At 42.7% G+C, this 27,172-nt stretch overlaps 1 protein-coding gene across 2 annotated transcripts; it reads left to right on the top strand.

Moving 5' to 3' along the window:
- Nucleotides 1–21,476, top strand: SLC30A10 (solute carrier family 30 member 10). Of its 2 annotated transcripts, none has more exons than XM_042825967.1 (4): nt 1–549; nt 12,543–12,626; nt 15,822–16,061; nt 16,793–21,476. In XM_042825967.1, the coding sequence occupies exons 1-4, from the start codon at nt 105–107 to the stop codon at nt 17,266–17,268; spliced, it is 1,245 nt and encodes a 414-aa protein (XP_042681901.1). In that variant the 5' UTR covers nt 1–104; the 3' UTR covers nt 17,269–21,476. The 2 variants fall into 2 exon arrangements, with proteins under 2 accessions (XP_042681901.1, XP_042681893.1); XM_042825959.1 differs by lacking the exon at nt 1–549 and adding an exon at nt 11,801–12,336.
- The last annotated feature ends 5,696 nt before the right edge of the window (nt 21,477–27,172 follow it).

Here is a 27,172-nt window from a genome sequence, read left to right as displayed (position 1 = left end):
TGTGAGCAGCACTGACAGGTGGAGGGCAGAAGCATAGAAGTGAATTGTCCCTTGCACAGCTCGGTCCCGCAGAACCGCAGCTTGAAAGAAAGGGAGCTGTAGAGATGGGTCGCTACACGGGGAGGAGCATCAGGCTCATCTTTATGTCTCTTCTAAATATCGGTATTTTTGTTGTCGAGATCTCAGTAGCGTACATGGGCAATTCTCTTTCCCTAGCTTCAGATGCTTTCTCGGTTCTCTCTCACCTCATCTCCATGATCATCGGTTTGCTCGGTGTGAGGTTCAGTCGCATCAGATGGCACAAGGCAAATACTTTTGGCTTCAGCCGGGCAGATGTGCTGGGAGCCTTTGGCAACTCTGTTTTTGCCACTGCTCTCATGTTCAGCATCTTTATTGAGGCAATCAAGAGGTACATCAACCCTCAGAAGACAGAGAAAGCACTGCTTGTCCTCATTATCGGGATCGTAGGTCTGTTCTTCAATGTGGTCAACTATGTTATCTTCATGGACTGCTGTTTCTGCCGTGCACCTCAAGGAGACCCTGAGACAGGTAAATAATCTCATGCAGCCACTTCACATCTCAGCCTTCTATGTTTCTAATTACTGACTTGTGTAGAGACTATTTACTGCTTTTCTGAGATGAGTACCACATATGGCACCATGATTTTCTTCATTCTTACTTAGCAAGGTAATGGATGTTGTGTCTGAACCTGTATGTGTTTCCTGCGTATTCTGTAAGGCAGCTGTAAATATATGTGCCTCTGAGTAAGTAACATGCGGTGTATTTGGTGGCTTTAAGTAGAGAACAGTGATTTGCAAGATGCATTTTCCTCTTATTTCTCTGGCTGGCCAAACACAGGACAAGGTGTTGTACAGATGTGCTATGGCCATAAGGAGATACTTATTAGGAGAAAACTACTTCTGAAATGTTAGTTATCCACAACCAATAACTGCCAATAATTGAGTAATTCTGTTCTAACTTTTGTCTAGGACCTGGTTATCTTTTGAGAGATGTATTTTGTACAGGACAAAATAAGAGGTCAAGGCAAAAGGGGATTCTCAGCCTTCTTTAATTTGGGGCTAGACACTTAAAGACAACTATTCTGAGAGCATTTGAATTCTGAAAAACTTGTGGATACAGAGCTGAAATAGTCTTTGCTATTGATCATTAGCTCAAGCTTTAAAGAGAGAAGGGAGAAGCAGTGGTACTCTGACCTAAATCTTCCTCAATCTTTGCATGGCTGCAAGAATCTCACTGACTGCAAACAGCCCGTCATGCTCTGTCAAAAGTTTGCAGGAGGTTCTGTTGAGTGCATGGAGGGTTTCACCTTTTAGTTCATTTTTTTTTCCCCTCAGCAATATGATTTTCAGATTTCAGATCACAGCATAGGAATTTCAAATCCAAAGGGATGGGGACCTTTTATTTTATTATTACAGAAAATGCCTCATTTATTTGATGTAATTTACATGCATGTGCATATACATACAAGCACAGTTCTTTAAAACAGGAATATTTCAGTTGGGATAGGAACCAGGCATTTGCAAAATGTTTACTGGACATCCTGGGGGGAAGCTGAGAGACCCATATAAAAGCTGCTGCTTTTATGTACTGCTATAGGTGATATATGATACGTTTTATATTTGACTTTAAGGCTGGACAGGGCTTTAGAGGTTCTCATACGCCTGTGCTGAATGAAATTAAAGTCTGTCAGTTTATATTTCAATGTCTACTGGAAAATAGTGGGAAATATTTCTAATCGTTATGAAAACTACCTCGACTTACTCATAAAGGTACAACCTTACTGTGCAACACCACAGCCACGTGTACAGCTTATTTTGTCTGCCTGTTTGTTTAGATTACCAGTTCTTTAAATTTTAAGCTGCTCTTAGAAAAAAGCCACAGTAATATGTAGGTGGCAAAGGGATTTATTGGGGTATTTACCTTTCTGACTGTCACCAGTTCCTTGCAACAGCATAACCTCTGTTTGTGATGGTTTCTTGGAAGAAAGTCTGTTTCACTCTAGAAGAAAATTGTGTCTCTGGGTGCAGTCAGGGAGGAGAAACAGATCAGCACCTGCAGACACAGATGGAGAATGTCAAGCAACTAGGGAATTGGCAGAAATTAATGCAGTTGCATAGGTAAATGTTGGTTTTGCTGCTTCCAACAACTCAGTGTGTCTGCGTAGCCATCCCTCTCCCTCCCATGGACGCACATCCAGATTCTGGTCTGAGAAATGCCTGGAAGCTCTGTGTTATTTTCAGTTGTATTTCAGTTACATAAGACAGGGATGAGAGTTGTACCATCTCATAAACTGAGCACATACATCTGTCCGTGGCTTTGTCTCTGTTTCTGGTAACGTTAATCTTCTCTGTCAGTAATAGCAAAGCAATGCCATTTTCTTCATGGGCCAACCTAGTCAATCAGAGGTGGTCCCTGCCCATGGCAGGGGGATGGAACTAGGGGATCTTTAAGGTCCCTTCTAACCCAAGCCATTCCAGGATTCTATGACTCGATTTTCTAATTCCAGTTTAGGTGAAATTTCATATTTATTTCCTCTAATTCTCTCCACATTCAATCTGAGTAGGATTTGTAAATTTTTAAAATGGTATTCCTCAAAAATCTCTAGTCTTCAAAGTGTATGCATGTGCTTTATATGCATATGATAATAAAAGGGCTGCTCCAAAAGTAGTGCCTCCCATTTTATGGTATCAGAAGTGGATGTTGGTGGTATGGCAGCAGAGACTGAATCTTCCTGCCAGTATCCCATTACGTTGCTGCCGTGCAACAGATGGCAGCAGAAGGGCAGTCTGACAAAATGGTGACTGACTTGTAAGTGCGTATGAAGCAAAGGTATGCCACTGAATTCCTCCTAGCTGGAAAAATGGCCCCCATTGTGACAGAACATTTATGGAGACCTAACAGGGGATGGGAGCAAAGTGAGGCGGCGGGTGGTGTATCTCAGCAGTGGCAATAATGATAGTTTGTCTCTTCCTCTGGTACAGATTTTTATGAGCATGGTGACGATGCACAGCTAGTGGTGGTGACTGTTGAAAAATAGGGTTTTGTAGCTGAGTATTTGCTGTATCAAATAGTGATATTGTTCTCTTTGCATCTGTTATGGTTTCCATGGAAATAACTAGGAGGGATTACTTTAGGAGCAATCTACTTGTGTATATATAGAATCATAGAATCACTTGAGTTGGAAGAGACCCTTAAAGGCCATCTAGTCCAAATCCCCTGCAGTGATCAGGGACACTTACAGCTCTATCAGGGTGCTCCAGCCTGATCTTGGATGTCTCTGGGCAACATGTGCCAGTGCCTCACCACCCTGATTGTAAAAAGCCTCTTTCTTATATTCAGTCTAAAGCTCCCCTCTTTTAGTTTGAAACCATTTCCCCTTGTCCTATCACAACAGATGCTTCTAAAGAGTCTGTCCCCATCTTTCTTACAGCACTCCTTTAGATACTAAAAGGCTGCTATCAGGTCTCCCTGGAGATCTCTCCAGGCTGAACAGCCCCAGCTCTCTCAGTCTATAAGTATGCATATGTATATAAATATGTATGAAACATGGAACAAGAGGAATTCAATCTCACTCAGTTATCTTGCACGTGAGATATTTGTCGAGGCAAATTTTCTAGTGTGTCAACACTTCTCACAGAAATCGAGGGGGATGGTCATGATCTCTGAACCTCACTGGGGCAATCCAGCTGTATGCAAGCAATACCCTTGGTGACACCTGTGCAATCTTCTGACTGTGGTGATCACTGAAGACTGAAGTTACTCAGAGACCTCCTCTTACTTTGCTTCGAATTTCTGTTCCCCAAGCAGGGAGTCGATCTAAACAGCTCTCCTCTCTCTTCCAGGTGATCGTTTGTTTCCTTTGAAAAATTCCATGTGAAAAATAGAGCATTTCAGATAGCAAGAGTTCAGTCAAGGTTTGTTGTAGGCTAAATCTACAAGGTAGTGGGCCCTGAGGGTGCTGCTCATAAGCACCTATATATCTCCCTATTTTTCTCCCTTGCCGTGCTTCTCCTTGTTCAGCTCATTGTGGCATCTTCTCCTCAGGTTCTTATTTTAGTAAAGGCACTCTTGTCAAGAAAAAAAAAAAAAAAGGTGTGCTTTTTTTGAGTTGTCGCCACTGCAGTGCTCCTACCTCACTGACCCCCCTCCAGCCATAGGCCTCTCACTTCTCACTTCTTCCCCTTTCTCCTGTCTTTTCTCTGGTTCTTGCTACCCACTGATTCTCTGTCCAGTTCTGAAGTCATCATCTACTACACTCTCCTTTGTTTCTATCTCCACCCTGGAGGTAGAGGTGTACATCTCAAGTCTATCCCTACACTCGATTCAGGCAGTCTAGTTCTCTATGCTCCGTGACTGCTAAGGTCACGTAGAGGTCAGCAAGAGTACAGGGAGATCGTGCCCCTCTTCTTTCTCTTGCTACTTGCCTAGAGCTGCTACTACAGGCATAAAATATTTCTGCATTCTGCTGGAGCTGCTGTGCAGAGGTGCGTGGGCCAGCTGGGCTGACCATAGCAATGTGGAAGGCAGCAGTGGTTATTGGTTTGACTGAAAATGCAGGAAACGCTTGCTAAAAAGTAGAAATATTAAAGCTTCCCTGACAAACTTCTGCCAGAATTTAACATTCACAAAATACTTCTCTTACTGATGCTGTTGGAAATGATAGAGCAGCTTTAGCCAGAGTTTTCTGACCATTTTTGAGGTTTGGTATCTTACACAGAAAGTTTTGGCACAGAAATCAAGACTAAGGCGGTGTAATAAGCAGCTGAAAGAAACCTCGGGCTCTTATAATAAAATACCAGACAGCTTTAATACTGGCCATATCCTTTATAGTCTGTCATAAAAATGTAGAAGTCTGTTTCACTGAATATACACATCAGCTTACTTCTGTTTGTGTAGCTCAGTGCAATTGTCTCTTCTACTCATTTCTACTGGATTTTCAGCTTTTAGGGACCGCAGTTTGAAAAGCACCATGTTAGTCTGGATGTAGTAATTCTCTGATGTTTATCTTGAGAAAATGAATAAAGACTTAACGTGGAGAAAACATTTGTCCTGTTGTCCTGTGATCTGTACAGAGGGGAAGCAGGGACAGAAGAAGACACTGCCCCACTCAGCCTGTCTGATAGTGAGCCATGCCTGCAGTGTCTGGGGCTGTGATAAACCATTCTAGTCTTCTAACAAAAAGACTCACAGTCCTCACACAGTTCACAACTCGCTAAATAAAACACATTCTGTGTTTGCAGCCAGGTGGCTTAATTTGATGTTGATAGGCACAATGTAGCAGATGCGTGTGAGCTTCTTATATGGTAGGACCATTGGATCTCCATTCTCCTATCTCACTCTGCACCAGCAACCTGCTCCTCAGATAAGAAGTGACATATAAGCTAGCAGTCATTTAAATGGAAAACATACCTTCTTTCTTTTCCTGGACCCTATACAGAGTTAAGATTGTTTAACTCTGAAGCTCACTGTGAGGCATATCTCTTCTTCCAGGCTTTAGTAGGTAGGGGTGTGTGTTGGGGATTCATGTGTGAATGAAGTGAAATGAAGAGAGGGCCCAGCTTTAACTGGCTGGGTGATTTGGGAAGGCTTCATTGCTGTAATATTCTGAACTCAATTTTTGTGTATATTGTTGCAAACATACTGATCCCAGGGTATGTGAGCACGTTTATAGGCCGAAAGAAATGAATAAGAAGCTGCTTGACCTGTATCTTAATGCCAAGGGGCATCCCAGAGGAGACCAGGTGAGCTGTGCAGATATTGAAAAGCAGTTTTCCTCTGCTCTCTCTTGACCCAACAGACCCAGCAATGTGTACTGCCAGAGACAAAAGTGCTCTGAGGATGAGAAATATTTTTAAATGCTCAAAACTACTTTAAATATGGAGCTATGCTGCTGTGTGACCTGTGCTATGTGAAAATATGTACGCTTAGTTTCTTTTTCCATCCTCTTCTCGTGAAATCTGCCTCACAAACTGACTTGAGCTGCAGATCTCACAGGCTCTCTAAAGGGACTGCTCCTTTATCCCCATTTGTAGAGATGTAATGAAAATGTGACTTGACTAACTTGGTAGTCTTTCTGCTAGGAAAAATGGACAGAGGATACTGGTGCCCAACGCATGAGATTGCTCTGTCCCTGGAAGGCAGAAGTCTCCCTATGAGTGCTTAAAACCATTTCATTCATCTATGTTTAAGAAGAGAAAAATGCATTCCCTTACCTGGACAGGTTTTTCTCTCAAAGGTACTGCTGAAAGGGTGCCAGACTGTGCCAGCCCAGTGGCATGGGGACCTTCGTAAAGAATGGTCAATAGCCCATAGAAATTCTTGTCACATGTGCAGCACTCGTTTACCAACGATTCACACAATGAATCCTCACTGATTTATGCTTCCCATGTAGTGCACCACAGAATCCTATTCCTAGATGCTCACTAGAGTAATTTGTATAGACGAGGGGACAAACAATATATGGATTTAGCCCCATAAGTACCAGAGGTGTTAGTTAGGTATGGCAGTAAGCAAAGCCTACTGTAACCCCATATCTAGACTTTCTGGCTTTGATTTCTACAGCATCACTGGAAATGGAGCTCTCAAATAGAATAAGAAAGCAAGGGAATCTTGAATTAAAGTGTTTATCAGATAGCATCTTTTCTGCAGGTCGTCTTTAGTTTAACAGTGTGACAAATAATCCTCACCAAAGCCTTTCAAAGGTATTCTGAGCAGTTATACCAAAAGTTAACCAGATCTGTGTTAATCTGAAGCTCTAGTCCAGTCTTTAAGAAGGACAAGGCAGATGGGAAGACGCTGTGTAAGTCTATTTAGCAGCATGCTTCTCTGAATATTCTTTAGATTTTTTTTTTTTAATGCTTTATTCTCTTCAAAGCAGCCTCAAACACTAATCTAAAGAGAGACACTTTACTGCCCCCAGTCTTTTTTTTTTTTTTTTTTTGTAGAGAAAATTTTGTATCCAAACAGGTAGAAGCAAATGTTTTGGGGCTACCTTTTGGCCAACATGGAAAATGCAGAATGAAAAGTAAGTCCTTTCCTGTAAGTCCATCAGGAAAGACAGAAAAGCATCCCTGAATGGTTTAAATAATTGCATAAGGGTAAGATCAAAACTTGTGAACCTAGATTCCAACAGTACTGGTACTAATGAACTTTGATTACAGACATTTGCTTTCAACCTTGAACCAGCTTCGTAGTAATGTCGCAGATGGGCTGGCTGAGTTACATCACAGTACTTGTGGTGAGTTGTAAGGAAATAAAAGCACTGAAACAGAACTGAGTCCAAAGTCATAAACCACTTAAATACAAGAGGCAACTTTAAGGACGCATTATATATGTTACATATGTTGACTGTTGTTTTATCTGGACAGTTATTCTGCATAGTTTGCTGCATGCACAGGTTTGATATCAGCTTCAGTCAAGAAATGCTGCTGCGACAGAAAGTGAAGTTTTTGCAGTAGGATTCAGTATAATTTATGATGCTGAAATCAGAGATTAGCTGACTCCTCTACATGACCTTTGCAACATGCTGCATTACTGCCTGATACCAAAATCAAATCAGGGTTGGAAAGGTTATATGGGAATACACAGCTATGGGAAATATAGCAGAACCGCACATTTTTGGAAGTGAATGAATCACTTCTAAATGAATTACCAAGTAGTTGAAATGCACAGGGAAGCACTAGCACAGTGCTAGAGCATACTGACTGGATATGTCTTCAAGTAAGTAAAAGGTGCTCTCTGCCTCAGACATATCCAGCACTGCTGGAAAGAGCCATGACCTCTACATGGCACAGGGCAGGCTGGCCAAGCTCTCGCCCCAACTGCTGAGCTGTACTGGAGGGACATCTTATAGGAATCTGCTGCCTGGAATAAAGCAAATTTAATGGCTTTCCCCAAAGTCCTTCAGGCCTTTGGTGTATGCCAAAATAACCGCCCTTTCTAATTCTAACTAGAATTAGATCAGATAAAAATGCAATGAACAAAGAACTTGGAACAAAGGACCTGCAAACAGAGTGGTCTCATAACAGCTGTCCTCTGCACTGAGGTTTGGTGGTGATTCTTTTGTGATTCATCTTGCGGTCAAATTTATCTGTGACAGGAACTAACCACATTGCTTCAGTTTAGGTTAGTTATGGATTTTACCCAATATTCCTAATTTACAGAAACACGCTTCACAAAAGCCCATCTTACAAAGGCTATCAGAGCAATTTACTGTGTGAAATGCAAACAAGGCTGTCACTGGAAGTGGAGATGCTTTGGGCTCTGTGTGAGAGGAGAAACACAAGTGCAAAGGTCCCATCTCACCCACCTGCTGGACTGTGGGCTATTACAGATTGGGATGCTGTCTTTACATGTGACATGCTCGACATCAGCCTCATCTTTTTAGTGCAAGTGTACCAGTTTTCTCACTTTAGTCTCCAAGCGGCATGACTCTCCTTCCTGACGTACAGTTGTGTGGGTGTTTGTATCTTTCATCCTTTGGTTTCTTCCAGATAGTTCTTGAAATAGCTTTCATAAGTCATCTTACTTTTATGTTGGGTTGAAAAGTAATCTCACTTAGGACTTTGATAAGCACAATTAGCTGATCTCTCTTAATTATACTGTCCATAATTAATTCTTTACTTTTGCATTTTTTTTAAAAACTATCTAAATTCTATAGCAACACAAGGCTGTGAGTAATGTTAATTTTGCTCTTCATTCAGCAGTGGAAAAACGTGATTATTATTACTGCCATTGTTACTGCCTAATATTTCCTAATATAGTGATATTCTCTTTTCTATGGCTGGTGATGGCTTCCTTGCAGAGAACAACTAAATAGATGTTAACCTGCCATCTTGAAAAGTGGTAAATCAAGGTAGAAGTGATCACAGTCTACAAAAACATGAGTGGCAAAGGGAAGGCCAACTCACTGTTCGTTTCATTCTCTGAAACAAGAACTAAGGTACAGCAAAGGAAGTGAGCAGTATCTAGGTCCAAAACAGAGAGACAGAGATGGATGCTTCATGCTAGGGTACATGTGTTGACACTGGTGAGTGAAAGGCTGGACAAATACATGGGAGAGCCAACAGTGTGCCCTAGAGGCCAAGAAGGCTAATGGTATCCCAGGCTTGTACTACAAAGAGTATGGCTGGCAGATGGAGAAAGGTGATCCACACCTGTACTCTGCCCTGGTGAGGCTACATCTGGAGTGCTGTGTCCAGTTCTGGGCTTCTCAGTTCAAGAAAAACAGGGATCTCCTAGAGAGTCCTGTGGATGGCCACAAAGATTGCCTGGAGCATCTCCTGTATGAGGAAAGGCTGTGAGACCTGGGGCTGTTCAGCCTGGAGAAGGCTGTGGAAGGATCTTATCAGTGCTTATAAATATCTAATCAGTGGGAGGCAGGTGGTTGCGGCCAGGTTCCTTTCAGTAGCAATGGGCATAAGCTGGAACAAGGGAAGTTCCATATAAAACACAAGGAAGAACTTCTTTACTGTCAGAATGACAGAGCACTGGAACTGGCTGTTCAGGGAGGTTGTGAAGTCTCCTTCTCTGGAGATATTCAAAGCCTGTCTGGATGCCTACCTGCTGTGCAACCTGCTGTAAGAAACATGCTAGTGGGGTGTTAAATTGAATAATTTCCAGATGTCTGTTCCAACTCCTACCATTCTGTGATTCTATGAGAATAAATCCATTGAAGGATATTAAATACAGAAATATCTAGCTCACAGACTTGCTTGTGCTGAAAATATTTTAAAAAATGGTAGCCTGGGCAAGCAGCATACATGCTTACCCTGCTTTGGCTGCTACCTGAGCATTTCATATGGCCAGGAGTCGGGGTAGGCTGCTGGCTAAAGGGGCTGACTCCCTGTGGGACAATCAGCTTAAACACCCCTGTTCACTCTGTTTCTAAATATTTTGGCTTGAACAAGTCCTACTTAGGAGGTTTAGAAAAGGTTGTCCAGCTCTTTCTGTATTATTCATCAACTTCATTTTGACCTACAACACTGCTAGAAATCCTGCTGCTGTTGTTTCCTATCCCTAAACAGAAGCAGGAATTGGTAAAATTCTTACACATAAGGCAACCTTCCTTCTGAATGCCAGAGATGCACAGCACGCCTGTGAGCTCCAGCTTTTTCATGTGCCAGGTATTCAAGGCCCTCTTTGCACCTCTCATCAGCAGTTTTAGATAGGGCTGACGTGACTGTGGTGCCCCGGTGAATGGACCTGGGGAGATAGAATGCGTGGGCTCCCAAGAGGCATTACGACAGCCACAGGGCAAACGGAGAGGCCTGCCTAAATAACTGGTCAGAAGTCAGGAAAGAGGAGAATGTGATCAGGTCCAAAGGAACACTGGCTAAGTGCTCAGAGGACAGAAAGTAGAACTGGGTGGGAGTAAAGGAGGAGGAAGGTTCAGCGCAAAGCCAAGGCTCTCAGCATGTGCTGCTCCTATCTTGTTCAGTGAGTCATCCTTAATTGTGCTCCATCCAACAGCACTTAGTCACAGCCTTATTTGGCGAAAATAACATTTTAGTGCTATTTCTTCAAAGCAACTACGATATTTTCATGTTTTTGAAGTGAGTTCCGGGCTCTGACACATTATAGTTTTCAAAGAGAATTAATGTCTGTTTTGCAGAGGAGGATTAATGATGTCCCAGCTAGCTTTACACACAGTTCATTCCAGTTCTATGCAGCTTCAGTGAATTGGGATTCAGTGATTTTTCTCATTGTAAAGTGCCAGAGGCAGCATTTGCTATCAAAGAAGATATAGTTGTCATATTTTTCTTCCTATCACTTGTATATGCTTTTATTCAGGCTCTCTTTTTTTTTTTTTTTTTTTTTTTTTCTTTTTTTTTTTCCCCCTTCTTTCTAGCTCAGTTATGCTGCTTTTTTATTTGGCACTACTCTTTAAAATCTCTCATTGCATGTTGGTAGATTTAATGTTACAGCTGCAATGTGTGTTGACGTAATTACACTACCTGCTCCACTACTGCATTTCTCTTTACAATAAGCTTTTTCTTTCTGAAACATTTCTTTTCTGATGTCAAACAGAAAAAACACTAGGGGATCCCAAGTCCTGAATAGGACCCCTGTAAATCTGATGGCATTAGTGGCATTAGCTGTTGTTTTTGAGGGTGGAGTAGCTGAGTATGGCCTAATCTTCTGGAGCCTTCTTTACTCAATCACCTGATTGCTCCCATCACTTTCCAATGCTGTGTGGTCACCAGCTTTCTTCTGACATTCGTATGCCCAAGAACCACGGCAATTAAAAAGTCTAGAAAAAGAAGACCATAGAATGGCTTAGGTTGGAGGGGCCTACAAGGATCATCTCCTCCCCCAGCTGCAGGCAGGGCTGCCCAGGGCCCCATCCAACCTGGCCTCGAGCACCACAGCTCTATGGGTGCAGTGCCAGAGCCTCACCGCCTTCTGAGTAAAGAATGTCTTCCTAACACCTATCCTAAATCTCTCCTCTTTTAGTTTAAATCCATTCCCCCTTGTCCTGTCACTATCAGGCTACACAAAAACTCGGTCCCCCTCCTGTCTGTAAGCTCCCTACAAGCACAAGAAGGCTGCAATGAGGTCTCCCTGTTGCCTTCTCTTCTCCAGGCTGACCAAGCTCAGGCACAGGGCGCCGTGACGCCTTCCCCACAGCGGAACAGCTCGGGGCCCCACGGCTGCCGCCTCCCCCGCCCCAGCCCCATCGCCGCGCTCCCCCGGCCCGGCGGGGCGGGGCGGAGCGGGGCGGAGGGCGGGGTTGGGCGCGGGGCGGCGCCTGGCGGCGTTAAGGGCCGGCGGAGGCCGCGGAGGCGCTCCTAGCGCGGAGAGGGGTGCCGGTGTCCGCCGCCATGGGGCGGTACTCGGGGAAGACGTGCCGCCTCATCTTCATGCTGGTGCTGACCACCGGCTTCTTCGTGGTCGAGCTGGTGTCGGGCTACATGGGCAACTCCATCGCGCTGGTATCCGACTCGTTCAACATGCTGTCGGACCTCATCTCGCTCTGCGTGGGGCTGTCCACCGGGCGCATCGCCCGCCGCTCCCGCCGAGGCCCCCGCGCCACCTACGGCTACAGCCGGGCCGAGGCGGTGGGCGCCCTCAGCAACGCCGTCTTCCTCACCGCCCTCTGCTTCACCATCTTCGTGGAAGCCGTGCTGCGCCTCGCCCGGCCCGAGCGCATCGACGACGCCCAGCTGGTGCTCATCGTCGGTGCCCTGGGGCTGGCCGTCAACCTGGTGGGGCTGCTCGTCTTCCAGAACTGGGCCGCCTGCTGCCGCTGCTGCCACCGCTCCGAGACCCCGGCAGGGCGGGCGGTCGGGCCGTCGGATGGCACCGCCGAAGCAGGTGCCTCTCGGCTGCACCCCGCTTTCCCCGTCCCGCTGTCCCCTTCTCCCCCGGCTCCGTGCCGTCTCACCTTGTACTTTGTGCTGGGGGAGGGAGCGCTGGGGCTGTGCTCGTCATTCCCTTTTGAAAAGAACTTGGTTGTGAGGTTGATGTTTTTTCTGTTTGTAGAACTTATACACAACACAGCGTTTCTTCTTTGAATGCAGGTGAATCACCTAATGACCAAAAAAGCCCTGAGGAGGGGCCTGCGAGAAAAGTAGAGAAAAAGTCCGAAGCTTTGAACATCAGAGGTATGGTAACTAATGCTGTCTTAACGTTCAGCGCTTGCAGGCTGTGAGAGATAACGGAGTAACAGCGGTTGCTGTGATGCTGCCGTAGCTCTGAGTAATTGCGCTGTGATTCTTTTGATGGCTGCAGCTGGGCTGTAATTCTGTCAGATGCGGGGTTTCATTCTGGGTGGTGCTGTGTGCAGCCAGGAGTTGAACTTTATAACCCTGGTGGTTCCCTTCTAGCTCAAGATAAATTCAATGGTTCTGTGATCCTGACTTTTTGGAAAGGAGGCAAAGCTCCTTGCACTGAGCACAGGCTGCTAGAGAACATATAGGAAGGTTAAGCAGGCATCTGTGAGGCTTTTCTTTGATGTCACTGCGTGACTAGTTGAGCAGTTTTCCACTTCTAAATGCTTTTAGGCAGAAAAAAGAATTTATTTAAATTTAAATATATTTAAATTTATTTAAATAAATTGTTAGTAATCCCAAAGTTTGCAGTCAATATGAGCAGAAAGTTGCTGAAACTGGTAGCTCTGCATGTGTTTTTCCAGGTCCTTGAACTATGAACCTCTTCCTGAGAGAAGCTGGGGCAGTCATCTCCCTCTGTGTCATGCTTTGGCAGCTGTCTTGTTATCCGCAGAGAGAAACGTTATGGTTATTTCTCGGGATAAATTAACCAAGTCCCTTTGTATTTGTGTTTATATGCGTATTGCCTGTTTCTCACAGGACCCAAAGTAGTATGTTTCATAATGACTTGTCCTTCGAGGAGAGAATTGCTACAAAGACGAGGACAGATTTCCTATGGTTGCATATCAGCATCTGAGGAGATGTGATGTTCCTCTAGAGCCGTGTGGGTTGGCGCCACATGATTTCAGCCTAAGAGGCTGTCATCGCAGTGAGGCACCCAGCTTTTAGTTGTGCGTGTCTGTCCTTCAGATGTGTTTTCAGAGTTATGCAAACATGTGTGTAAGGGAGGACACCTTGCAAACTACACCACATGCTAGAGGAATGTTTGCCTGAATAGCTAGGCATAAGCACTGCTGGATTTTATGGTGTTAGAGTGCTAAGTACTGGAGCAGACTGTCATTTTCAGGGATGGAGAAAAGGAGAATAAGAAACCAATAAGAAAATATATTTTAGGGAAGTCTTTGCTTGTCTGAACGATGGTGTTTCAGTATTCTGATACTGAAAAGTGTCAAAAATGTCTGTAGGATGAGTAGGGTTTATATCAATTATTTTAAGATACCAGTGTTTGATTTGTAGAAAGAGAATTATTCAAAATCTGCTTTTGTTTTGCTACTGTAAGTTACTTATATAGCTATAACCACTTGGTAAAAAGTTTGTATGTTGCAGAGTCAGGGCCACCCTGAAAAGCATGGCTGGGCAGAAAGGTTGGTAGAACAGTAGCTTCCATGGCTGTAAGAATGTTAGGAACAGGAATCCAGATATTCTGCATATCTAGATTAATTACTGTAGTCTAAGATTATTCCTTTTTGCATCTTGAGCACATGCAGAATAGCTCAGACTTTGCCACACAGGCTGCTGGGAGCTATATTATCTATAATTTCATTGTATCAGCTTTATTTAATAAAAAAAACAAAACCCTTTTCTTTTATAGCCATAGCTTTGGTAGCCTATGGAAGTGGGTTCATTATATGATGCATAACCAAGCCATTTGTATTAATCATGTTAACTCTGCCTGTCAGTTCAATAAGGATTTTCCAAACTCAGTACGCTCAATTCTAATGTATCAGAATTGGCGTGCTTACTTTATTTCTTAATTCAAAAAATGTCTTCCTGAAACATTTCTTTAGAAATCAGCTGTCTTGTTAGTTACTGTAGAAATTGCATCCTGCCTATCCCTCTTGTTAGTGCAGCAACCAAGGGCACACGCTGAATCCAGATTATTTTATAAATGAAAGAGGAAACACTGCAACACTGTTACGGCCAATAAAACCCTGTGGGAGTTTGCCAAATGGGACAGAGCTCTCCTGACTACAGCAAAAAGAGCTGGGTGCAGTGTGTAGTGTATCCCAGTAATTCCAAGGAATTCCAGTAACTTTTGCCTGTGTTCCCCATGCAGAGGGTCCGTGTTCCTGCCCGGAGCCAGCATGAAGCAGCAATGTGGATGTGGTTCTAGCTCTAAAAAAAATCCCAGTGCCCAGCATTTTAAGAGCTTGAACTCTAAGGTGTATTTTAGAGGAGTTTCATAGAGAAACTTTTAGCAGTTTCTCTAGCCTGGAGGGAGGGAGTACATTGGATAGTACATTGGAAGTAGCTTTGGAAAGTGCTTGTATAAGGGATATTAAAAGGAATTTAACTGTATTGTTCTGTCGCTTGCTCTGAAAAATAAGTATAGTCAAATAAATCAACATCATATTTAGAGATGCTACAGATTAGGCACGGGTTGGAATTAAGTCATGAGTCTGAATAGTAACGACTGAGGAAAAATGGGGTATTTTGTGGTAATGACAAGAAGAGGCAAGATTATGTGGAGAAAGAAATTAAGAACAAAAGTTGTACTTACAATACTGTAAATTTGTAGCAAGAACACTGCTTCATTACTCTTGAATCACAGCTGAAAGTGTGCTATTACAAGAGCCTGTTTGTCTTCACCTTGACTACAGCCAACTGTTGAACCAGATTCTGATTTTTTTTTTTTTTTTTTGAGTCTGAGGACTAGTAGTTTTGGTAGGAAAAGGTTTTAAACTAGTAATTGAGTTTGATCCAAAAAACTGGAGTGTGGGAGTCACTTGAAACCATAAGAATGGGTCCTGTTTAGTTTTCACTTTTGTAGTTTATGGGGGGTTTCCACAGAGCGGTAGAAACTGATGGAGGAGAATAATAATAACTTCCTGGATATGGTCTCTCTGACTAACTTAGCTTCCGGGGTAGAGTTGGTAGGGTTTAGTCATCAACTTTTAATTGAGAATTGAGATTGAATGTGCCAGGATCTCTACATAATCTGGGCATTTAGGCAAAGACACGTTTTGTTGCCATGGCACTGCAGTTGAATTACAGTTGTTAGCATGCCCTAGTAATGCATCCTATTTACAGAGCTGTGTTTCAGAGTCAGTACTTTCTTTGCTATGTTGTTCTCAAAGCTGTAACTGAAAACTCCAGTTATGATGTGAATGTTTGGAATATTGCACCTTTTTTTTTTTTTTATGGGGGTGGACAGAGAAAAAGACTAACGGAAGCTGTCATTTATTTCAGGTGTTCTTTTGCATGTTATGGGAGATGCACTTGGATCTGTTGTTGTGGTAATTGCTGCTACAATCTTCCAAGTGCTTCCTCTGGAGGCTAGTGCTCCCTGTAACTGGCAGTGCTACATTGATCCAAGTCTGACAATAATTATGGTGTTCATAATCTTGTCTTCGGCGTTCCCACTCATCAAAGAGACCTCAATTATTTTGCTGCAGATGGTTCCCAAAGGTGTTAATATGCAACAACTGAGTAAGTCACATTTGTTGTTGAAATGCTATTAATTTTAATGATATATTTCAATGCGTGTGTTATTTCTGGAATGACATGTTTGGATTATTTACTCGTAATAGTTCTAAATTCTCCAGAACTGTGAAATAGTCGCATGCCTGTATCCTAGCAACATGACTCAAATCTCTCTGGATTACTGAAAGCATGTATTTTGAGAATGTGGTACTCCAACAATACATCAAAAATACCCAGTCTTGAGCTGTTAATGCTTTGTGTGGAGTGATTGTGAAAGAAACTGCACTGAATTATAGTATTTCTCAACACTACATCAGGGTCTTCTTGAAAGGCTTCCAAAACAACTTAGAAAATTCCATTAAGACTGCTTACATTTGTAGTTCTCTGGCACTGTTTGCACTTTTTAGTTGTAGTGTAGTGGGTCTTTCTGGAATTCCACATGCTCAGGATTAAACAAATCAGAAAATATGGGCCTTAGCCGAGAAAGTGCTGTTCCAGCACTGTTGCTACAAACTGAAGATAAATGGTCCTTGGGCTGAGATGTGCCCAAAAAGAGGGCAAGGGCCTGCTTATGTCTTCATAACACTAGGTGAATAGTGTTTGTGAACCAAAAGCAGTGGGTAAGAGCTGTACTTAAGAAAATACTGCTTGGAGACTGCTGCTTTTGGAGTAGTTCTCAACGAGAACTAACCAGCACACCACCACACATTCTAACACCTTTCTCTTATGTTTTCCAGCTGACAGGCTAGCTTGCATCCCAGGGGTTAGCAGCCTTCATGAGGTGCATGTGTGGGAGCTTGCAGGTGGCAAGAACATTGCTACTCTTCATGTCAAGTGCCAAACCCCTACTGATTACCAAGATGCTGCCTATAAAATACGGAAGGTTTTCCATGAAGCAGGGGTTCACTCTGTGACCATCCAACCCGAGTACATTGACCACAAGACCTCCAGTCTCCTGTGCAGCTCACCTTGCATCTCAAAAGCTTGTGACTCTCAGCTCTGCTGCAGTCAACAGGACGCACCACTGGTTAAAACTAATGGCTATACTGAAAAAAATGATAGCTGCCTTTCTGCACAGCGTAAAGAAAATGGTTCAAGTAAAAGTGATATTGAAATCCATGTTGACTCTCCACTGGCAGAGAATGGTGTTAAAGACATGAAAAATGGTGAAGTGTCTGATGACAAGTCACAGTTGAGCAGTACACGATTTTAAACAGTTCTGTCTACTCTGAAAAATGTTTTCATAGAATAAACGTGGCCAGGCAGAGAAGTGTGTCAGCAGTGGTTGTAGCTGAAGGTGGTATGGCAAAAAGATTTCTGTGCTGTAGCTGTAAACCAAAATACACCAAAAAAAGCATGCATCTGAGATGAGGCTCAATATTTCCATAAAATGTGTTGCGTTCATCTAAGATTTTTTTCTGATACAGCCTAGCACAGTTCCTAATCAAACTGTGTGTTTGTTCCTATTGCCTGAATGGGCGAGGTGTATTGTTGTCTACCCTGATGCTTGCAGTGTATGGCCAGTACCACTGGGAATGAAAACGAGCTGCTGCCTGAGAGCTCTGTAGCAAGTTAATGATTGTACTGGGCTGAAGTACTGTGTGTTTATAATGGACTTAAGCAGAGATGTTTTACTGATCCTCAGAACCAACTTTGCATGTCCAGTAACTTGTGCTTCTGAAGCTTGTGAACGAAACTAAGGGTGCCTGAATGATGGGAGAGCACTTGGGAATAGTTGGCTTGCATTATTTTCTTGACTTCTGTATTTGGGGGTGGAGCAGGAAATGGTCTTACTTCTCTATTAGTAATACTGGAACTTTAGCCTAATCACAGATACTCGATGCTTAAGAACATGCACTGTGTCATGAAAGTAAGGAATTATTTAGCCTTGTCTATATTGATTCTAACAGATAAAAATGCAAGCAATCATCCAATTAACTTTTGATCTAGTTCACTGTTGTGATTACACAACTCAGTTCTTACCCTTCTCCTCCCTTCCGAACAACAGAAGTTGAAACAGAAACGATGTTAATTCATTACCGTGGGGAACGATTGCAGTATATTTAATTCTAGCATCTGTCCTTATCCCTGCTGAACAAATAAACTAGTCTGTTTATGAGTAGTTGCAAACTCTGCAATTCTATTACTGAGACAGTTTTATATTCACTGAGAAATTCCATTTGAAGCTTTATAAAACAATGTTATCACTTAGAGGGAACTTTTTTAATATTAAAAAAAGAACAAATCTGGGAGCTTTTTCTATTTTATTCCTAATTATTTGTTGATTTATTGAAAAAAATCTAAGCCCTCCCTCTGCCCAGTTGTGCATGCCCAGTCACCAAATGTTGGATTTTGGTTCTGCTCTCTAGCTTTTTGGGAGAGGGATTCCCACTACCTAATCTATGCTGAGTGTAGTTCTTAGCCTCCAGAAGCTTTCAAATACATTTTTGCAATTGAAAGCAGCTTTTCAGTGCTCCCTGTGGCCTGGACAGGCTATTTAGGTAGCTATTCCTGAAGACATCTTTGTAAAATAGTGGTATCTTTAACTCAGGGACAAAACAGTAGAAAGGGCAAATCAATCCCCTGCTGGGCTGGGGAAATACTGGGGCTTCCTTGCAAGGCTGGCTTGGAAGCAGACAAGTCCTTAATAAGGATGATTACATTAAATCAATGAATATTCAAACACACAGCAGGGTATTTTGCTGCTTGGAAAATTGTGTTTACTCGAGCAGTGTGATAACAGCTTAAATAGTACACTTCTAGTTTGTATTTACCCTTCTTGAGCAGTTCCTGGATGAATTAAAGTATTCATAGCCTTTATGATGGGTTTTAAATATAAAAATTGATCTGTATCCTAATGCTATTAAAACCTTCATCCTCCCATTCTGTTTGATCCTGTTTGCAGCTCTTGCACAAATTATGAAAATCAGGAAGCACTACAACAACTGCCCTGCTCTTTGAGAGGATGTGAAGTAAGACAGCCCTTACTTCAGGTTTCTTGTCCTCATTTTTGTCTGTGATGAGATCTAAATGGAGGGGCTTAGATTTCAATAACAAATATATAGGTTTATTTTCTGTGAACTGGAATAGAAGGCTCCCAAAATATCAACAAAATCTGTGCAGGAATTTACAGCTCACATGCTCTCTAAAACAAGCAACCTTTCTTAATTATGCATTTGTCTCTTAAATCAGGTAATCTTTTTATATATGCATTTTATTAAATGGTTTAAAGGTTGGAGTGTCAGTATAGTTTTACTCTGGAATTAGAGAAAATGAGTGTGTGTAATGTTGGGCATTTGATGAAATACACCATCTTCATCTTTCCAATGTTTATTGAAACAGTGGTTATCTATTTTTTTTAAGTTTTTGAAGTGTTGTAAGTTGAAAATACAATGAAGTAACATAAACAATTTTTCTTGTCTGGTTGAATGTACTGTGAATAAATAGGAAAATACCAAGGACTGTAGAAATCTTCAGGTCTAGAAAATGAGCAAATTAAAAAACAAAGCAGTTTTATTAGCAAGCAAAGCCAACAGAGCTATGTCAGTGATGAGGTGAACCTTGCTTTTTTTTCCATGCAGGGCCTGTCAGGGTACCCAGCAAAGGTTTTTGACCCGGTATCCTTGCCTTCCTTTCAGCTCAGCAACAAAATGTTTTTCTCCTGTTTTAAACGTGTGGCGGGTGGTCTGCTCTGCTGGGTGGTCCTTTTCTATTTTGATAGATGACATTCCAATCAGTGTGTATTTTGTTTTGGCTAATTTCCCTTAATTTCTCAGTGTTCCAATTCTCTTGAAGTATGCTTACCTCATTTTGAAGTACAATATACTTCAATATTTGCACTTATTTATGGGCACTTGTTCTAAATTCAGCTTTGTAGCATATTGCATTGTCATAAATTCTCCTTCCTGTCCTGTTAAACTTAATTGCTTTATTTCTCCCTCCAATTCAGTGATGGAAAAGTTCTGACTCCTGCGGATAGATTGCACAAACTTTTCTCTTCAAGTACTCCCTTCTGAGTGCACCATTATAGTACTCAGTTTCTCTTGTAGTGATTTTTTTTTCTCCTTCCCACCTATCCATCACTGCTCTTAGGTAAGGAGGTAATTTTCAAACATGTAGTCGTGTTATGTGATCCTCTGATCTATAGCATGTGGTCCTCATGATCCATGAGCCATACATGTGACCTACTTGTAGGGCAACAGAACATTTACTAGCCTTAGCAATAGTTCTGGAGAAAGAGTTAAATCTGGAACAAATTCACATGGCAATGAATGCAAAGGCAATTGGCTGGCTTTCATCATTATGAGCCTTGTTTGAATGGAATTCAATTTTTTGTCGCCTTGTCATATGTTCTTTCATCAAACACGTACATTCAATTACAATTCTCTAAAGTGCAAATCTTGCCTTTGCTCTTCTGTGTCAAGAAAAATAACAAAATAACATGGCTTTTTTTTTTTTTTTTTTTTTTGGACCTGTACTAAATCATTATATTTTTTTTCCTCTTAATGTTCATATTTATTCTTAATCTTTAGAATAGTAGATCAGTTTTGCTATCCTTCTGGTCATGAGCATGTACCTATAATATGATTTAGAATACCTCTTTTGTGTACTTATTGGTTTAATTTTTGCACTTCATATTATGCAAGTTCACCCCCTTTGGTTTTGCTGCACAGGGTACTTTATCACTGCAAACGGATTGTTGACCTTGCTTAGTTCTTCTCACACTTTCCCTTTTTCCTGCTCTACTTTAATACTTTCCTTTCTGAATGTTCCCTTTTATTCTGAATCCGAGGTGAATGGATGGATAGTTTGATGTCAGTTGTTCCAAGGAGCATTTAATGTCCTTTGGTCTGTGTAGAAGTCTGCTGTTTAAGGAGTCATATGATTGAGTTTATATATATATTTAAATTCCCCTGCACTCCACTGGAAACATCTTTTTAAAGAAAGTTGATTTCTGAACCTGCGCAGGTATCATAAAATCAGAGATGTTTGTTAGTCTTTCATTAACCATTTAGGAGAAAATCTGGATCTCTCATTAGAAAAATGAGTAGAGGGGAAAATTCTGAAAAGATAATCCAAGCACTATGAAAATTTCTATAGGTTTCTCTTATTCTGCTGTACAATGGAAACACTTTTTGTTAAATATTTAAGTAGTGATGCTTTGGTTTGAGGATGTTACTGTATGAAGTTGTTACACGTATGGAGTTATGTTGCTTAGAACTTCTTCCAGTTTTTCTTTTCATGATGTGATTTAAATACTGTGCCAAAATGTAATTTTCTTGATTGCCTAACCAATGAGTTGTAAATCTTGCTATGGTTTTATTCACTGTTAATGAAAAATGGGAAGTTTGATGTACAGTTATATTTGTTTTCCAAAATGAAGTTTGAATGTGTTGTAAATAAAGTGCATTTTTAAATAAATTGCCCGTTGTTCTGTTTAATGTATGGTAGCAATGGAGGGCTGCTGTCAGTTTGGACTACTTTGAGACCTTTGAGTAAAGTTTCCTCCTAACCCAGGAGCTTACTAATGTAAATTTTGTTATGCATTTAGATGAAGAGTAGACACATATCCAGACACTTTTCATTTGCGAGCAGTCCAACCTCTTCTAACAAAGGAGTGAGTTTTTATCTCACAATAGACTCTCTAAATGGGTATCTTGGCTGCAACCTAGTGCAGGTGCTGTGTTGCTACCTAGTTCTGCTAGTTGATGCTTCTGATTCAGTGTTTAGCCTCTCCCCAGATCTCCTGTTTTCTCTGTTGGTCAGCTATGTGGTATAAGGTACTTGGAATTCAAGGTCTTCTCCTCCACACTGAGGCCCCTACTCTATATCTGTGTCCTCCTTGTGCAGACTTTTGTTGTTGTTGTTGCATGCTGTATGTGTGGGTTTAATCACATGCCTGTCTGTAGGAATATTTTAGGAGACTGCTTTGGATTCCCCACAGCTGGGTGCACAGTATCTATCTTGAAATTGTTTCTGATGTGGTGGAGAGCCTGTCCTGTTCTGAGATTGTAGTAGGAAGTGGGGAAATGCTGGTGGTCACAAAAGGGTGATGAATGGTCAGTCAAATTCTCTGTCAAAATTAGAGCACAGCCAGGATGAAGTTGGTGATTCTTCCAGGGCAAAGTGGAGATTCAGTAAACTTGAGGGTAGGAGATAAAATGTTAGTAGGAGGTAAAATGTTGAGAGAAGTGTGTCCTGTGGTAAGGAGTCAGCCTCTGGCTCTTTGAGGTCACAAGCTTTGCCTTTTGGCACAAAGATGAAATTTATTGTTGAATCTTAACTGAGTTTTACTGGCACAGTAAAATTCTAGGTGTACAAGCATAGTTGTATGCTCAGCACGAGCTCTCCAGAGCAGTCTGGAAGTTGCAGTGCCTTTGAAGTGTGGTCCCTTGATCTGATGAGTTTCTTCTTCTGTGGGATAGCAAATGCACTGTCTGATGGAAAAAGCACGTATAATAGTCTATAGACTTAGCAGATATTTGAATAACTGTGAAGTGTTATTGTCTATTTTAGTTAAGCATTATTGATTACTCGTCTAATAGGGAAGCAGTATCAACTTCTATAATAGTAGAGCGTTATCAACTACTTCTGTAGTAGCACATTAAATACATTGGCATAGTACAGCTTGCATATTGTCCACTTCAAAAGAGGGTGGCTGCCTGATAACAGCCAATTGCAGGAGGGTCCTTGACTCTGGACTGTGCCCGGGAGCTGTTTGGGAGAGTGCTAGTTGGCACAGGCTGTGAGATGTTTAAACAGCTTACTAATGCATATGGTCATGGTTCAGTGCCTGAAATGTCCCCAGACTCTGTTTAATTTTTTAATCAATATGTGGCCTTCAGACACTGAGCCTCTGCTGTGTAATAAAGGTAGCAGTGCTGCAGACCACAAAGGAGGTGAGATTGGTGCTGGTTTCTTGCGACATTAGTAGATCTGGTAGCCAGTGGGGCCAAAAGCATTGCTCTCCTCCTACGTCTATGCCTTGCTGTATCAGTGCAGGGTGGACTAGGAGGGGAAAGGCTGCTGGCATCAGCAATGCACATATGGCATGCAGATAATGCTATCACTGCAGTAGCTTGCATGAAAACAAGAAGTGCAAGACAAGTGTCACGTTGATATGGCACTGCACTTTGCTTTACCTGCTACCAGTCCTAGTAATTTTTTATACTTATTTTTATGTCGTTCACCCATTTTTAATAAATCTCTGTATTTGATTGACCACATATTGCTGCCCATCCTTTTGGGTGGAGATGGCAGTGGAACGATGGCACAGGACTTTGCAGTATGTATAGGGAAAAACGAATTCATGTAGACCTTATACAAGTCTTCAAAATGACTCAGGAGGCTCTCAAGACAGTGTACAGCAAGTTTGATGGTTAAAGGATGACACAATTCAAGAGAAAGAAAACAACCCTTTTTTTTTTTTTTTCAAACCTTAGAAATCAATCTTGTGTCTGGTGCAGATGAGCAGATCCCTCAAGTCTTGAGACAGGCTATTGCAAATGAGCACAACAAATATGAAATCTTACAGAAATTGCTTTAAGTAGCAATTTCTCTTTAAAATTGCTGTGAACTAGGGATGTTATCCTTTGCTTGCCCTTATTGCTCACAGGCAGTATTTTTTTCATGGCATGGTTTGCCTTAAGAGGCCAGCAGTGTGCAGGATGTACCCCATGGCAAATTACCCACTGGCCAACCCTGCTGCTCTTGTACTTCAAAAAGAGGTGCAGCATTTGCACCCAAATGATTCTGGGACACTGCTGACTGGGGATCACCTTTCTCTTCTGAATGTCTCCAGCTTCATGTAATTTCTAAGACTTAAACTGGACAGACCTAAATTATCTGGTTATAGCTTAATAAGTCATGGTGCAGGAAGACAATTGGGATGCCCAGCGTAACTGTGAGCTTGGGAGGGGTACCTTGAGAAGCTGCTCCCAAGCTGCTCCGTGCCAAAGCCCCACAGATCTTTTCCCTTTTGGTCCATCCAGCAGAATGCGGTGGTACTTATGTTGTCCTGCTGAAGGAAGGGACAGGAAGGAAGGGCACTGAGGCATGAAGATGCAACTTGCAATGTGCTGAGGCTTTTTTATGATTTCCTTTAATTTTTTATTATTTCCCTTAACACCTGTTGTCTATAGATGTGAGCATTTTTGTCTGTGGTTTGTCGCTGCCATCTTTACTCTTTAGTATCCACAATGTCAAATGAATGGTTACCCAGAGAGGTGGTGGATGCCCTGTCCCTGGAGATACTCAAGGTCAGTCTGCATGGGGCTCTGAACACCTGATGGAGTTGTAGGTGTCCCTGTTCATTGCAGGGAGTTGGACTAGATGGCCTTTAAGGGACTCTTCCAGCTCAAATGGTTCTATGATGACTGTATGAAATCTGATCTTAACCAAGCAGCTCCTTACATTCATGGTGCCAGTAAGTCCGCCCATCTCCTGCTAGCCATGCTGCGCTCTGCTTCTCCAGCAAACACACTGGTGATTTTGGGTAGCAAGACTGGGCCCTCCAGCAGGCTGAGCGTTGCTGTGCTGGTCATTCTTTCAAATTTGCTTAAATAGTATATATTTCCGGCTGAAGTCAAAGGCTTCTCCTAATTATATTTGCAACCCCCAACGAGCACTTATGTTTCCTTCCGAAAGACAAATAGTGGCTCTCTCGAGCACTGTGTCCTGGCCAAAGAGCAATGGTGTAAGGCAGTGGCAGAGGGGGGCCATGGGGTGCAAAGCAGGGCCCTTTCAGAGGGCCTGGGAGTTTGGCAGTGTGCCTATGCCACAGAGCTAACATAGGGAAGCCTTCTTGGGATGGGATACGTGCACTCACTGCAAAAAGCCGCTGAAGCGGAGGTGGCCTGGAGGCTGCCCTAAGTGACAGAGGAGAGCAGGCTTATGTTGTTTCCGTGGCAAGTGCTACTGAAAGGGAGATGGCAGGGAGAGTCTGAGAAGAAAGCTTGTTATTCTGTAGAGCACACACGCGTTTATGTGTATTTATATGAGCGTACTTCACGTATACTGCCATACATAGCTGTCACTGTTTTATCACCCAATTGGATCAGTCGGTTCATGAGGTTCATGCTGATTTTCATTGTTCTGATTGATCTGGGTGGAGAAGGGCATAAAAGCGGATTTTCAATGCTAGTGAGTCTCCATGAGAGGGAAAACTGAAAGGGCTGCAGGAGGCAGTGGAAGGTAGTTGGCAGTTGCCTAGGGGAAGTCCTCCTGCAGCTTGGTTCAGGGGGATCCAGTAGGCTGCTGCTCCTGCAACACATTTCTTGTCTGGCAACCACTCCTTAATACAGCACACTCTTATCACTCTCCTCAAGCCATCAGTCCCTGCTCCACCCAGGCTCTATCTGGGGGCTTCCAGCTCAGCTGACCCTTTTGATTATTTGCCTTCCCTCTGCTCTTTCTTCTCAGATTCCTTCCCCTCTCTAGTCTCCTTTTTCCCTTGCCCACTCATCCAGGGCTGCCCTTCTTTCATTGCTGACACTGCAGTATTTGTTCCTGCACCGCTTACCACCCAGCTTTTGTTGTCTGTCTGCTTTGTGTTCTCCTCAGCTTAGATAAGGATAAGCAGGAAAGATGCCATACAGAGCCCTTTTCAATTTTTCTAGCTGTTCCTCTCTGTGTTAAGGGAGTTTGGAAAAGTTGAAAGTTGGAAAGAGTTCAGCACAGCCAAGTCTAGGACTGAAATGAGCACTTTGCTCAAACACTAACTCGTTCTTGACAGAGCTGGGTTTCAATTCTGTCAGTTGGATGGGATATTTGAGACAACTTACAGCAGAGAGGTGTGTTTTAAAATAATAATAATGACAATTAATAGAAAAGGTAGGAGTAATTAGTTTCAAGCCATTTGGAGAAGGAGATCAATACAAAGAGCCTGCAATAATGTTTGTTAAGGAAATACTTGTGAAGCCTCAAAAGTTTTGTGAAGAACCAGGCAAATTAAGGGCTGCAGGAAGAATTTCATCCCAGAGAGAGCTGCAAGGAAGCTGACCTGCAACCAGCCAGCTGCATCACAGCAGCAGTGCTACACCAAGCATAGAAAGTCACTAAGAAGCCAAAAGTCCAGAGAGCTGTGGTGTCCCATCCCTGCAGGTGCTCAAGGCTAGGTTGGATGGGGCTCTGGGCAGCCTGAACTTGTGGGGGCAGCCCTGCCCATGGCTGGGAGTGGGGCTGGATGAGCTGTAAGGTCTCTTCCAACCTAAGCCATTCTATGGCTCATAGATTGTCTCCAGATATCAAAACCATTCTGGAGAGCTTGGAGTGAATGTAAATCAATGTGAATGCCACAACAACCCCAGACAATGCTACAGACTAGAGGCAGAATGAATGGAAGACTGAGTGGAAGAAATGGGGGTGTTGGTCAGCACTCAGCTGAACATGAGCCAGCAATGTGCCCAAGTGACCAAGAAGGCCAGTGGCATCCTGGCTGGTATCAGAAATAGAGGAGCCAACAGGAGCAGGGAGATGATCATCCCTCTGCACTCAGCTCTGGTGAGGCTGCACCTTGAGTACTCCATTCAGTGCCAGACTCCTCACTGCAAGAAAGACATCGAGGCCCTGGAGCACGTCCAGGGAAAGGCAACAAAGCTGTTGAGGGGTCTGGAGCACAAGTCTTATGGGGAGTGATTGAGGGAGCTGGGATTTTTCAGTCTGGAGAAGAGGAGGCTGAAGGAAGATATCGTTCTCTGCAACTGCCTGAAAGGAGGTTGTGGTGAAGTAGGAGTTCCCTCTCATCCTTTTTCTAGTTAGAGAGGGTCCTCTACTCTTGCTCACCCAGGGAAGATTCAGGTTGGAAATCAGGAAGAATTTAATTTCTGAAGGAGTGGCAAGGCACTGCAATGGGCTGCCAAGGGAGGTGGAGGAGTCATTGTCCCTGGAGATATTCAAGAAACATTTGGATGTGGTACTAAAATACATGGTTTTTGGTAGAACTGGTGGTACGTGAATGGTTGGGCTAGAAGATTTTGGAGGTCTTTTCCAACCTTGGTGACTTTATGATTCTAAGGATGCATCTGTGTGTGCCTCTTGATATCAACTACTTGTGTCAGTGGAGAGGAAAGCAAGCAGGTGTTCGGGTTCAGTTACAAAAGCGATTTATTTGTGCTCTT

Source organism: Centrocercus urophasianus, unplaced genomic scaffold (genome assembly GCF_019232065.1).
Source record: "Centrocercus urophasianus isolate 14NV4802_14NV808 unplaced genomic scaffold, USGS_Curo_1.0 seq_10, whole genome shotgun sequence".
NCBI classification, from domain to species: Eukaryota; Metazoa; Chordata; class Aves; order Galliformes; family Phasianidae; genus Centrocercus; species Centrocercus urophasianus.
The sequence above is the reverse complement of the archived record's forward strand: the minus strand, read 5'-3'. Positions and strand labels throughout refer to the sequence as shown.